The sequence below is a fragment of the Chiloscyllium punctatum genome, chromosome 1, assembly GCF_047496795.1.
Source record: "Chiloscyllium punctatum isolate Juve2018m chromosome 1, sChiPun1.3, whole genome shotgun sequence".
Lineage (NCBI taxonomy): Eukaryota > Metazoa > Chordata > Chondrichthyes > Orectolobiformes > Hemiscylliidae > Chiloscyllium > Chiloscyllium punctatum.
This window is the reverse complement of record NC_092739.1, coordinates 105,270,187-105,284,971: the sequence shown is the minus strand read 5'-3', so window position 1 is coordinate 105,284,971 and position 14,785 is coordinate 105,270,187. Positions and strand designations below refer to the sequence as shown.

The window sequence follows — 14,785 nt, the reverse complement described above, 5'->3', positions numbered from 1 at the left end:
CACAACATAAAATTCAGTTGCAACCAGCAGCCTGTATGCATTGGAATATTGGAATATTTTTACGTGGGTATCTTCCTGATGAAGAGCTTATGCTCAAAATGTCAGTATTCCTGATGAAGAGCTTCTGCTCGAAATGTCGAATCTCCTGCTCCTCGGATGCTGCCTGACCAGCTGTTCTTTTCCAGCACCACACTCTTCAACAACAATCTCTAACATCTGCAGTGCTCATGTTCTCCATAAGGAGGGAAATAGCCTCTGAGGCTGAGAACAAGCCCCATTATTTCACAGGGATAGACTCATATTCATTCTCCTGTTGCTTGTATTTATCTTGACTTGGATGTCATTCATACTGATACTTGGAGTCGAAGTGTCAAGTCATATTGTTGTCCAGAAGGGTCATTCTCCATAATTATCAATAGACGTGCTTGTTGAAAATCATTCAGTAGGTTTATATAGGTTAGAAGTTATATAATAAAACTTAAATGGTTATAATAATTTTATTAGCCTCTGAAGATGTAATAAATAATTTTAGATGGGATGTAGCATTCCATTTTGGCTTTGGTGAGTTTGTTGCACATTAAACAGATCACTTGCTATCCCATTGAGTTGATTGATAGGAAAAGTAGGCAAGACATAAAGCAGTCAGCAGATAACTACTCTTTGTCTTATGCTACCCTCAAAATTGAGAATTCTATGTTTGACCCCTAAATCAGAATCCATTTTGGTCCATCTAAGCTTACAGGCTATAATTTATTTAGGTCTTTTAACTTCCTGTGATTCATGTTTTAATAGGAAGGGCCAGGAGATTGGTCAACATTGGACGCAGAGGTTTTAATGAAGGAAGATGAAATATGTGGAACCAAAAGTCCAACTCCACACAAAATCCTATTAGACACCCGTTTTGAATTGCCTTTTGGTAAGTACCTTATAATCACATTTGGAGGAGGGGAACAAATTGTTCAAAGTACAGTTGACAACTGAATGAGTTTAAAAATGCTTAAATCTGAAATTATAAATTGATTTTGTTGTAAATATCCTTTAATCTCTATCACTTTTCCTGTGCATTAAAATTTTTATGTCGTAAATCCATTTTGAGTAATTTATCGATCTGAACTTTTTTTCCCTGTTGTTTCCTTTCCACCATTCTGTACTACTCTTTCCATCTATGTCAGTTCTAATCTATGAACCATGAGTTTGAAATGCTGATTTAACTGCTTTGTATTTCTCATATTTTCAGGTTATTGAGGTCTGTGAAGAGACAGGATTGGTTAGGAATATACTCATGAGTTCAGAAGAACAAGGGAACAATCTTAGAAAAATTCTAACAGGAATAGAGGGAAAATGCAGGAAGGTTGACTGGGGAGTTCAGACCAGAGTCACAGTCCAAGGATATGGGGTAGGCCATACAGGATTGAGAAGAAGAGAAATGTTTTCACCCAGAAAGTGTGAACCTGTGGACCTCTCTGCCATGAAAGGGGAGTTGTTGGTCAAGTGTTATTATTGCCAGACTACTAAACAAGTGACCCAAGTAATGTTCTGGGAAAGCTGGATTTGAATCCCATCACGGTACATGGTGGAATTTGAATTCAATAATTAAAAATAAAAGTCTGGAATTAAGTGTCTAATGACCATAAATCCATTGTTGATTGTTGGAAATGTCCTTTAAAGAAGGAAACTGCTAAATTTTCATGGTCAGGCTTAAGTATCTCCAGTGGATGACTCTAAAATTGGTGGTATAATGGACAGTGAAGAAGGTTGGGTATTTAAGACCGTGCTTAAGAACATAACATAAGAACACAACAGCATAAGAAAGAGGAGCAGGCGTAGGCCATGAACCTGTAGTGCCATTCAATAAATCATTACAGATCTTTTCTTAGACTCAGCTCCACTTACCCGCCTGCTAATCTTTACTATTCAAAAATCTATCTTTGCCTTAAAAACATTCAACGAGGTAGCATCAGCTGCTGTACTGGGCAGGAAATTCCACAGATTCTCAACCCTTTTGATGAAAGGTTTCTCCCCACATCAGTCCTAAATTTGCTCCCCCTTATTTTGAGGCTATGCCATTCCAGTTCTAGTTTCACCTGCCAGTGGAAACAACCTCTCTGTTTCTACCTTATTTACTCCCTTCATAATTTTGTAAGTTTCTATAAGGTTCCCTAATTCTCCTAAATTCCAACGAGTATAGTCCTAGTTTACTCAATCTCTTCTCATAAGCCAATCTTCTCAACCTTCTCCAAAATCAACGTAGTGACCATCCTCTGCCCCGCCACTAATGCCAGTAAGACCAAAATTGTACACAGTACTCCAGGTGTGCCCTCATTAATACCCTGTACATCTGCAGCATAACCTCCCTATGTTTTAAGCTCCACTTCTCCAGCAATGAAGGACAATATTCCATTTGCTTTCTTTAATACCTGCTGCACCTGCAAAATAATTTTACATGATTCATGCACAAGGGCACTTAAGTCACTCTGTCCAGCTGTATGTTGCACTATTTGAATAATAGTCCATTTTGCCATTATTCCTAGAAAATGGATGACCTCACATTTACCAACTTTGTATTCCATATGCCAGGCCTTTGCCCCTATCTATTGCCTTCTGCAGACTTTCAGAGTCATCTGCACACTTTGCTCTGCCATTCAGTTTAGTGTCATTCGTGATCTTTGATTCACTGCACTTGGTCTCCAACTCTATATCGTCTATGTAAAGTGTAAACAATTGTTCCAACACTGATCCCTAAGGCACACCACTAGCCACTGATCACCAATCAGAAAAACACCCATTTATCCCACTCTTGTTTTCTGTTAGTTAACCAATCATGCTAATACATTACCCGTAATGCGTGCATCCTTATCTTATGCAGTGGCATTTTGTGTGGCATCTTGTCGAATGCCTTTTGAAAATCCAGATACACCATATCTGCCGATTCTCTGTTATCCACCACGCTTGTAATACCCTCAAAGAATTCCAGTAAATTAATTAAACATGGCCTGCCCTTCATGAACCCATGCTGTGTTAGTCCGATGGGACACTTTCTGTGCAGATGTTGCATTATTTTTTCATTGTTTATAGATTCAAGCACTTTCCCCAGTACATAAGTTCAGCTAACAGGCCTATAATTACCTGCCTTATGTTGATTGCTTTTTTAAACAGTGGCACCACATTTGCTGTTTTCAATCGACTGGAACCACCCCAGAGTCCAGCAAATTTTGGTGAATTACAATGAGTGCACTTGCTTTTCCCTCAGCCATCTCTTTTAGTTCCCTGGGATGCATTCCATCGGGGCCAGGAGACTTGTCTACCTTTAGTCCCATTAGCTTAACTACCTCTTTCATGATAATGATCATTTCTCGGTTCTCACCTGTCATAGCCTACTTGTCATCAATTATTGGCATGTTATCTAAGAGTACAATGTGGTCTGGATCAACTGTGCCAATGGACCAAGGAATGGCAGATGGAATTTAATTTAGCTTAATGGGAAGTGTTGCATTTTGGTAAGACAAACCAGGGCAGGACTTACACAATTAAGGGTAGGGCCCTGGGGAGTGTTGTCAAGCAAAGAGATCTTGGAGTGCACGTCAATAGTTCCTTGAATGTGACATCACAGGTAGACAGGGAGGTGAAGAAGGTATTTGGTGCACTTGCCTTCATCGGTCAGAGCTTTGAGTGCAGGAGTCAGGATGTCTTGTTCCTGATGTACAAGACATTGGTAAGGCCACATTTAGAGTACTGCGTTAAATTCTGGTCTCCCTGTTATAGAAACAGTGTCATTAAACTGGAAAGGGTACAGAATAGTTTTCCAAGGGGTCTTACTGAGACTGGAGGGGGGAGGTTTGAGTTATAAGGAGAGGCTGGATCAGCTGGGACTTTCTATCACTGGAGTGTAGGAGGCTGAGGAATGACGTGATCAAGGTCTATAAAATTAGGCGAAGAAATAGGTGAAAAGCCAAGATCTTCTCCCCAGGGTAGAGGAGTCCAAAACTAGAGAGCATAAGTTTAAGGTAAGAGCAGAAAGATATAAAAGGGACCTGAAGACTGACATTTTCAAGCTGTCAGAGGAAGTGGTAAAGGCATATACAATTATACCATTTAAAAGACATTGGAGCAGGTACATAGATAGGGCAGGTATAGAGACACATGTGGGTTGAGAGTATGGTGCTGGAAAAGCACAGCAGGTCAGGCACCATCCAAGGAGCAGGAGAATTGATCTTCATCAGGCTTGTGCTCAAAACGTCGATTCTCATGCTCCTTGGAAGCTGCCTGACCTGCTGTGCTTTTCCAGCACCACACTCCCGACTCTCATCTCCAGCATCTGTAATCCTCACTTTCTCCATAGAGGCATATGCGCCAAACACAAGAAAATGGGACCAATTCAGTTCACGAAACTGGGTATGCATGGACAAGTTGAGTCCAAGGCTGTTTCTGTGCTGTATGACTCTGATCCACAGCAATGTGATTGACTGTTAACTGGCCTCTGGGATGGGCAATAAATGCTGTCTTAGCCAGCAATGCCCTTATCCTGTAAATTAATAAAATTAAAGCAGCTGAGGCCAAAATATTGAATGCTTTCAAGGAGGATTTAGAAGTAGCTCTTGGAGCTAAAGCATCCAAGATGGGGAGAAAGCAAGAACTGAGTTGAATGGTCAGCTGTATTCATTTTAAATAGCAGAACAGGCTCCAAGGGCTGAATGGCTTATTCCTGCTCCTATTTTCTATGTTTCAGTATTTAGTCTAGGCAAAAACATTAGCTTTGCATTAAACTTGAAAGCAGAATACTCCAGGTGCTGGAAATCTGTAATTAAAAGCAAAATACTGGAAAAGATCCTGCTCCTCTCTATGGATGCTAAGTGTTCTCAGCATTAGCTTGCAAAAAGTATCCTTCTTAAAGACTTTTGTCAATTGATACATAGATCATATAACTGTGTGGTGATGATGTAAGTCTTTTGTTACAAATCTTATCATGAATAAAAGACAGATTATTGCCTGATTCTATTTATTACATGGATGGATGTAAAGCTTTTAAAAAATGTAGGCGAGTAACCGTTGCTGTTTTGTTATTGTGATTGTATTAAGTGTTCTTTATTTATCTCTGTGAAAAATGCGATATATTTCATGTTATACGTTCATTTCCATCAGAAAAGAAAACTTTCAGTGTTGTGTGAATTAATTACTAATGATATTTTGGCAGTTAATATTCTTTGTAAAATTTAATGTCTTGCATGAAAGGTTGATGGCGGGGAGACACTTAAACAAAGAAAAGGTGAGGATTCTGCTACCATCCTGCCTCTGCCATGATTGACTTCTTGGTGGGGTGGCCTGTCCCACTGACATGTTGAGGTCCACGAGTAGGCATTTATTGTCATTTATGCTTATTTAAATGTCTTTAGCTGGAGTCTAAGGGTTTTACAGCATGCAAAGAGGACTTGGAGCCATGCTTGCCATCAAACACCATTCAACTCTAGTACCATTTTTTAACACTTAGCTTATAGCCTTGCATGCTATGGCACTTGAAGTGATGACATAAACACTACTTAAATTTTGTGTTGGTTCTTGCATCCAGCCTTTCAGCAGTGAATTCCGGATATCCATTCCCCTCTGGGTGAAAAAAAGCCTGCCTGAAATCTCTTGCTGTCTGTCTTTACATCTATGCCTCCTGGTTCTTGATCCCTCTGCTGAAGGGAAAAGTTTCTTCCTATCTCTGCCCCTCATTTGTTTGGTACACCTCAATCAGGTGCTCCTTCAGCCTTCCCCAAGCTGAGGAAAACAAGTCCAGCCTATCTTGTCCTTCTTCACAGTTAAAACACTTCAGTCCAGGCAACATGATAGTTGTCTTCTGCACCCTAATGTAATCTTGTCCTTCTCATAGTGTGGTGACCAGAATTGTACACAATTTAGGCTCCAGCTGTCGCCTAAATATCTTGTGTAACTCCGTCGTAATCTCCTTTCTCTTGTATTCAGTGCCTCGATTAATAAAAGCAAATACTCCATATGCCTACTTGATCATCTTATCCACCTGTCTTGTTTCTTTTAAGGATCTTTGGACATACACACTGAGTCCCACTGATCTTTTTTACTTCTTAGAGTCCTACCGTTCTACGTATACTCCCTGCTGTGTTAAACCTCCCAAAATGCAGCAACTCAAACTTTTCAGGATTAAATTCCAGTTTGCATTGTTCTCCAATCTGATTAGCCCATCTACATTGTCATGTAAGCTATGTCTCCCCACTATTTATCACACATCTAATTTCTATCATCTGCGAACTTACGGATGATATCTCCTGTATGCTGATGTGTAGATCATTAAAGTTGACGACAAACTGGAATGGACCCAGCACTAAGCCCAGTGATTTAATGGACATAGGCACCCAGTCATAAAAACACTTTCAGCTATCATTCTATCCCTCCTGACTGAGCCAATTTTAGATTTAATTTGTCACATAGCCCTAAATCCCATGCGCTATTAGCTTCTTAACCGGTCTGGCATGCAATACCCTGTCAAAGGTCTTAGTGAATCCATGTAGACAACAACTGCACTGCCATCATCCACATGCCTCGTCAGCTCTTCGAAAAACTGAATCAAACCTGTCAGATGTAACGTCCCTCCGAAAAAGACATGCTGACTGTTCTTGCCTCTTAAAATGGAGGTGAATGCAGTGCCTCAGAAATTTTTCGATTAGCTTCATGACCATTGATGTTAGACTCACTGGCCGAGAGTTACCTGCTTCATTACTATCACACTTCTTGAATAATCCTACTGCATACATTGTCCTCCAGTCCTTTGAGGGGAGGTAATGGCCTAATGGTATTGCTAGACTATTAATCCATAGACTCTGGTAATGTTCTGGGGACACGGGTTTAAATTCTGCCATGACAGATGGTAAAATTTGAATTTAATAAGTATCTGGAATTAGAAGTCTAGTAGTGACCATGAAATCACTCTCGATAATCAGGAAAAACCCATCTGGTTCACCCATGTGCTTTACGGAAGGAAACTGTCGTCCTTACCTGGTCTAGCCTACATTTGACTCTAGACCCACATCAATGTGGCTAACTCTAAACAATTAGGGATGGATTGCAGAGTGAGTTTTTCAAAGATTTGTAGCTCAGTTTGAGGTTCTGGATGTAAGTTTGCTTGCTGCGGTCAAAGGTTCGTTTTCAGATGTTTTGTCACCATACTAGGTAGCATTGGTGATAGTGACCTGTTTTCTATTTGTGTTTAGATCTCCTGGGGTTGGTGATGTCATTTCCTGTGATGATATGATTTCCTGTTCTTTTTATCAGAGGGTGGTTCCAACTGACACTCTATCAACAAACACATTAACTTGGACCCCATTTATCAACCTCCCATCCAACCCCAGCTTTGTGTCAGCTGCAAACTTGGAAATATTACATTATTACATTCAATCTTGTAAGATGCAACTGTACTTCCTGCATGAATGCCTCAGAAAACAGGTATTACCACGATGTGTCAAATACAAACCACATCTCAACATTCCACAAACCAGGAGAACAGCAGAACAGAACGACTACAAGCAATGATAAATGGGGTGCCCACAACCAACTCCACAAATACGAAAGAGAAATTTCACATGAAAACACTAACGCAACTGACCATGAATGGACAACTATGCTAGAATGAGCCAGCATCATTAAACAAGGGGTGGCACAGTGGCTCCGTGGTTAACACTGCTGCCTCACAGCAACAGGGACCTGGGTTCAATTCCAGCCTTCGATTCTCCCTGTGTCTGCGTGAGTTTCCTCTGGATGCTCTGGTTTTCTCCCACAGTCTAAAGATGTGCAGGTCAGGTGAATTGGTCATGCTAAATTGCCCATAGTGTTAGGTGCGTTAGTCAGCGTGAAATGGGTCTGGGTGGGTTACTCTTCGGAGGGTCGGCATGGCCCGTTTCCACACTGTAGAGAATCTAATCTCATTGAAACAGCTGAACAAAGAATGGACTGGCCGTACAAGAGAAAGTAACCAACCTCACCCACAGCAACGACATGGACAAATCAGAGACCTGTATCAAGAGTCTATCTGACCGACCACACTCAGACACTGAAAAAGCTGTCCTAGTACAAGGGGTGAACTGCAACCACAGGGAGGCAGACAAAAAGGACTTCCTAGGAATCCACCCTTAAAGACAATGGACTGACAGAAGAAACCCAGCAGGCCATCAGACGGTAACACCAACACTTAGCAGAAAGAAACAAAGGAACACCCTTGATACACTTGAAAGGAAAGCTCCGAAAGGACTCAGAAAAGACAGAAATATTGTAATCCTACCTGTGGACAAACAGCACGTGACCGTCATCCTGAACAGAACACAGTATATGGAAAAGGTGAGCACACTAATAACGATACTAACACCTATCAACAGGTAACGATGGACTCAACTTCACATTACAGGAGCCCTGAGGAACTACACAAAGCAGGTGAAATTAATAAGACAGGCTTCCAAAGAATGAAATCAGAATGATCCAATGCACCATATTCTTATAGATTACCAGAGCTGCACAATCAAGCTCCCCGCCCCCGCCCCGACCAGAGTCTCAGTTCCCAGCGCACCAACACACAGGCTAGCAAAGGAACTGCAACAAAAACTAAAACACCCAGTAGATGAAACAACCCAGTCCATCCATGCCACCCAGGAACTTCTTAACATCATCAAAGACACCAAGATAGAGGACAACACGGTCATGGTTTCCTTCAACGTGACGGTCCTATTCACATCGATAAACACTAGCCTCACCGCTAGGCGAACCAGGCATACAAACACTCGACAGCGCCAACTTCATCAGCAAAGAAAGCATCATCAAACTATTGGACCTGTGCCTCACAACACATTTCACCTTCAACGACAATGTCTACAAACAAATCAGTGGGATGCTTATGGGATCACCAGTATGCAGAGGTTAGAAAGAGCAGCCCTTCCCATGATCCAGCCTAAGCTTTGGGTCCGCTGTGTAGATGACACCTTTATCATCACGAAACGCGACAAGCCCAAAGAAACCCACAAACACAAGAAACCCATAAACAGTATCTTCACTGGTATAAAATTCATCAAAGGGGAAGAGAACAACAACTGACTCCCCTTCTTAGATATCAGGATAGAACGAAAAGTCAATGGAGGACTGCAGACCAGTGTTTACAGGAAGGCCACACCCACTGACCAATACTCAACTACAGAAGCAACCATCCCAACACCTTCAAATGGAGCTACATCAGGACATTATTTAAATGAGCCACAACACTGCAGCACCCAGGAACTATGAGAAGCCGAGGAGAAACACCTATCCAATGTTTTTAGGAACAATGGTTACCTGATAAGCTCAGTTGGCCGATGCCTGCACAACAGTCCTAAACAGGAAGATACATTACGCCCAGAGATTCTAGTCACCCTACCATACATCAAAGACATTTCAGAAATATCAACCAGACTACTCCAGCCCCTAGCCATCATGGTAGCCCACAAACCTACGACCACACTAAAACAACTACTGAGGATTGATGAGGGCAGAGCAGTAGATGTGATCTATATGGACTTCAATAAGGCATTCGACAAGTTTCCCCTTGGAAGACTGATTAGCGAAGTTAGATCTCATGGAATACAGGGAGAACTAGCCATTTGGATACAGAACTGGTTCAAAGGTAGAAGACAGAGGGTGGTGGTGGAGGTTTGTTTTTCAGACTGGAGGCCTGTGACCAGTGGAGTGCCGCAAGGATCGGTGCTGGGTCCACTACTTTTTGTCATTTATATAAATGATTTGGATGTGAGCATAAGAGGTATGGTTAGTAAGTTTGCAGATGACACCAAAATTGGAGGTGCAGTGGGCAGCGAAGAAAGTTACCTCAGAATACAACAGGACCTTGATCAGGTGGGCCAACGGGCTGAGAAGTGGCAGATGGAGTTAAATTTAATAAATGCAGGTCCTAGGGAATGTTGCTGAACAAAGAGACCTTGGAGTGCAGGTTCATAGCTCCTTGAAAGTGGAGCTGCAGGTGGTTAGGATAGTGAAGAAGGCGTTTGATATGCTTTCCTTTATTGGTCAGAGTGTTAAGTACAGGAGTTGGGAGGTCATGTTGCGGCTGTACAGGACATTGGTTAGGCTACCTTTGGAATATTGCATGCAATTCTGGTCTCCTTCCTATCGGAAAGATGTTGTGAAACTTGAAAGGGTTCAAAAAAGATTTATAAGGATGTTGCCAGGGTTGGAGGATTTGAGCTATAGGTAGAGGTTGAATAGGCTGGGGCTATTTTCCCTGGAACATCGGAGCCTGAGGGGTTACATTATGTAGAGGTTTACAAAATTATGAGGGGCATGGATAGCATAAATAGACAAGATCTTTTCCCTGGGTGGGGGAGTCCAGAACTAGAGGGCATTGGTTTAGGGTGAGAGGAGAAAGAAATAAGAGACCGAAGAGGCACCTTTTTCACAGAGGGTGGTATGTGTATGAAATGAGCTGCCAGAGGAAGTGGTGGAGGCTGGTACAATTGCAACATTTAAAAGGTATCTGAATGGGTATATGAATAGGAAAGATTTGGAGGGATATGGGCCAGGTGCTGGCAGGTGGGACTAGATTGGGTTGGGATATCTGATCAGCATGGACGAGTTGGACTGAGGTTCTGTTTCTGTGCTGCACATATCTGTGACTCTATAATTAGGACCCCATACCTACAGCCAACAGAACGAACGTCATGTTCAAAATACCTTACAAGGACTGCAACAAACATTACATTGGAAAACTGTTAGGAAACTAGCCACCAGGATACATGCAACTCTCACTGGTACCCAATACACATGGACAAAGAGGGACACTAGTTCCACTGTGACGATACAACCATACTAGGACAGGCCAAATTTAGACACATATGGGAATTTCTAGAAGCCTGATATTCAAACCAGAGCTTCATTAATATACATATAGATTTGGACCCCATTTAAGAAACTCTCAAACAGAAATGGAAACGAGATCACCCACCACAACAAACCAAGACACAAATGGCAAGCAGGACAAAACACAGTGCACCACTAGCGTTCACTGATCACGTTACCTTGGATGGTGACAAAACATGTGAGAACAAACCCACTAGCTCAGAGAGCAAACTGAGGATTTGATCTCCAACCTGAGCTATAAATCTTCTCCAAAAATCTCACTTACATTTAGTTCCCTCATCTAAATAATTAATACATATTGTGAAATCCTGGAGTCCAACCACTGATTCCTCTGGCAACTACTTAGAAAAAGATAACGTTTATTCCCATTCTTCATTTCCTGTCTGCCAACCAGCTGTCTGTTTGTGTTGTTACACTATTCCAATCCCACACGCTTTGACTTTACATGTTAATCTCTTAGGTAGGATCTTATCGAAAAACTTCTGAAAGTACAAGTTTGTACACTGGTTCCCCATATCAACTCTTTTAGTTACATCCTCAAAACAAATTCCATTCACTTTGTTTAGCATGATTTCCAATTCATAAATCCATGCTGACTCTGTCTGATCCTGTCCTACTTTGAAAAGACAGACTAAAGTATATGTTTCATTAGAATAGAACACTTAGGCTGAATGGCCTTTTTCCACACTATCACCAACTCTCCAAGGATCATCCCATATCGACAACGCCCCCCCCACCCTCCAACCCTTGTGACCCCACATTTCCCACGGCTAATCCTCCTAGTCTGGACACAATGGGCAATTTAGCTTGGCCAATCCATCTAACCTACACATCTTTGGACTGTGGGAGGAAATTTATACAGACACTGGGAGAGTGTGTAAACTCCCCAGAGATAGTTGCCCGAGGCTGAAATTGAACCTGAATCCCTGACATTCTGAAGCTGCAGTGTTGAGCCACTGTGCCACCATATTTGATGTCATCTCTTGTTCCTCTTCATGATTTCCATTTTCTGATGTCAGGGTGTATATTTGTCTTCATTAATCTTTTGCTGTTCTCATACCTAAGAAGGCTTTTACACTCTTTTGACATGTTGAGTATAAGTTTACTGATATACTCCATTTCCTCATTTTAATTATTTTCTTTGTTCTACTTTGTTGAATTCTCAACTGTTCACAATTTAATATCTGATCCTTATGTTGGCTAATATGTATGCCCTTTTCTTGGATCTAATACTACCCCAAATTTCCCTTGTTAACCATCGTTGGGCCTCACTTCCTGTTTAATTTTTGTTCCAGACGGGAATGAATAATTCTCACAGTTCCTCCATGTGCTCTTTAAATGTTTGCAATTCCCTATCTGCCACCATCCCTTTAAGTACATCTTCAATCCATCATAGCCAGCTCATGTCTCATTCAATCATAATTTCCTTTATTTAGACTAAGGATCCTAGTCGCAGAATCAAACACATCATTCTCCATCTTAATGAAGAATTCTATTATATTAAGGTCATGCACAGCTAGATTGCCAATTATGCCTTTTTCATTACACAACATCCAGTTTAGGATGGCCTGTTCTCTCGTTGGTTTGTCAACATGTTGGGCAAGAAAACTGTCCCATCTACATTCCAGGAATTCCTCCTCCCTGGCATTGTTACTGATTTGATTTGCCCAATTCATATTAAAATCACCCATAATTACAGTTATACTTTTACTGCCTGTATCTCTAATTTCCTGGATAATGCCTTCCCCAGCTTTTTACTACTGTCTATATACAACTCGCACTATCATTTTCTGCCCCATGGTGTTTTAAACTCTACCCACACGCGTTCCACTTCACTTGTGTTAGTAATATCAGCTTCCTCAAAGTGATTAGTGTTTTTATTTAGATTGGCGCAAGACTTTGATCTCACAGTTAAATCACAGTAACAGATCCTAATTAATAGTCCTACTTTTATGTGGTTATTATTTAAAGATGCACAATGTTCTAACCGAAGGTGAGCTGCTTGAGTCAAAATGGAACAAGTTTGAAGTGGTCAAATAATGTAACATGAAAGGAGACCATTTGGCCTATTGTTCTGCTGCTGGCACCTGGTAGCGATATATCTAATTAATCTTACTTCACTGCAATTTTCCCTCTTTGTTTTTCTTTTGGTGTTTGCCTAATTTTCTTCTGAAAGTTACTTTTTGAATTTGCTTCCTCCACACTTGTAGACACTTTCAGTTAATTATGTAAATGGACCTGTCCAAATGATTCCTCATTTCTTGTGCCAATCATTTTAAATTTGTATCTGATTAGGAATTCTGCTGCAAGATACAGTGCAGAATCTAATAGGGTCTTAGTGGTGCCAGCTAAGACAAGATTCAAGGCAGTATCAATCCTTCTGCTACAAGGTAGAGGTCAGAATTTTATGGGAGTCTGAGTGACATGGACTAAGGCAGGATTTGTGGGGTATCAGACAAGATGTTTGGCAAGATCTAAAGTCACACAGCATGGAAACAGCCCAATCTTGTCCTTGAAACTGTCTCACTGCATCTATTATGCATTTGCCAAACAGCAAGGAGAGTATCTCATTAGGCAGTAGGAAGTTGCCAATTAAGGGGGAGTATAGCTTGACATAGCTTTTAATGCTGCAACTTTCCTCACTTATCTTCAGATTCCTATCTTAAATTCATTGATGAAGCTAGTCACTGAGAATTCTTGACATGGAAGTCAGTGTCAATATCTGACGACTCCAGCTCACCACTGGCTGTGAGGAACCTTTATTTTGCTCATCATCAAACAATATCTCAGGGCACGAACTGCTGCCACCATTGGCACTCACCCTTCATCACGGACATTGGCATCCAAGATCTCACGGCCAGTTTCACACAATTACAATAGCAATTCTCCAGTTCACTTGGAGGACACTCAGGAAGCATGGGCTTGCGTTACAGGATGACCAACAATAACATTGAAAGACTGCTGTTGCAAGGGCACTTGGCCAGAAAAGACAGGTAGTGTCGAGAATGTGGTGCTGGAAAAACACAGCAGGGGTTAGGCAGCATCTGTGGATTAGCAGAATCGACATATTGGGCATAGGCCCTTCATCAGGATTGAGGCTTGTGGGCCGGGAGGGATGACTCTGTGAATCCCTTGTCAGATCGATGCCCCCTACCCCCACCAGCCCACACTCACTCCCGGCACCTTTCCCTGCCACCACAAGAAGCGCAAAACCTGTGCCCACACTACCTCCATCCAATCTCCCAAAGGATCATTCTACATCTGACAGTCTAATCCACCCAGCCCTATTCTCCCACCCATTTATCACTCAGCCCACCGCCCACAAGCCTCATTCCTGAAGGCTTATGCCCGAAATGTTGATTCTCTGCTCCTTGGATGCTGCCTGACCTGCAATGCTTTCCCAGCACCACACTCTCAACTCTAATCTCTAGCATCTGCAGTCTTCACTCTCTCCTATAAAGACAGGTCCCCAGTTAAAGGATTAGACCAGGCTCTATCATAGACGTTCTTGCTTTCTCCCTTAGCATTTGCATTGTTAGTGTCTATCTGCAAGCTCATACCTGTTAGCACATTGGCACTTTACCTTGAGCCAAAATCTGTCCGTGCTATTGTATCGCTGTGCTGTTTCACATAGGTGCACAGCCATACTGCTTGACATGCTTGTCAGCAGGAAAATGTTGAAGGAGGGTGGCAACGTTTTGCTTTAGGCTGCATATCAAAAACAATTTCTTTCAACAAAATGGCCTTGTCGCAAACTGAATGGGAGAACTGGTCCTCATTTCAGTCAAAAGACATGGCCGTGATTGTCTGTTGTGATCCTGCTACTGTCAGTCTTGGATACAGTGCACAGTCAGTCTAGGGGCTTTGCTATAGTCAATTGTCCACT

The 14,785-nt window shown here is 41.8% G+C and overlaps 1 protein-coding gene across 12 annotated transcripts in view; it reads left to right on the top strand.

Annotated features, from left to right (window-relative positions):
- LOC140478155 (protein unc-13 homolog B-like) overlaps nt 1-14,785 on the top strand; it is a 566,607-nt gene that overhangs the window by 249,654 nt on the left and 302,168 nt on the right. For all 12 annotated transcript variants that reach the window (XM_072571666.1, XM_072571665.1, XM_072571670.1 and 9 more), the window contains one exon: nt 793-916. In XM_072571666.1, coding sequence (XP_072427767.1) covers nt 793-916 — 124 coding nt within the window. The remainder of the gene's footprint in view (nt 1-792; nt 917-14,785) is intronic.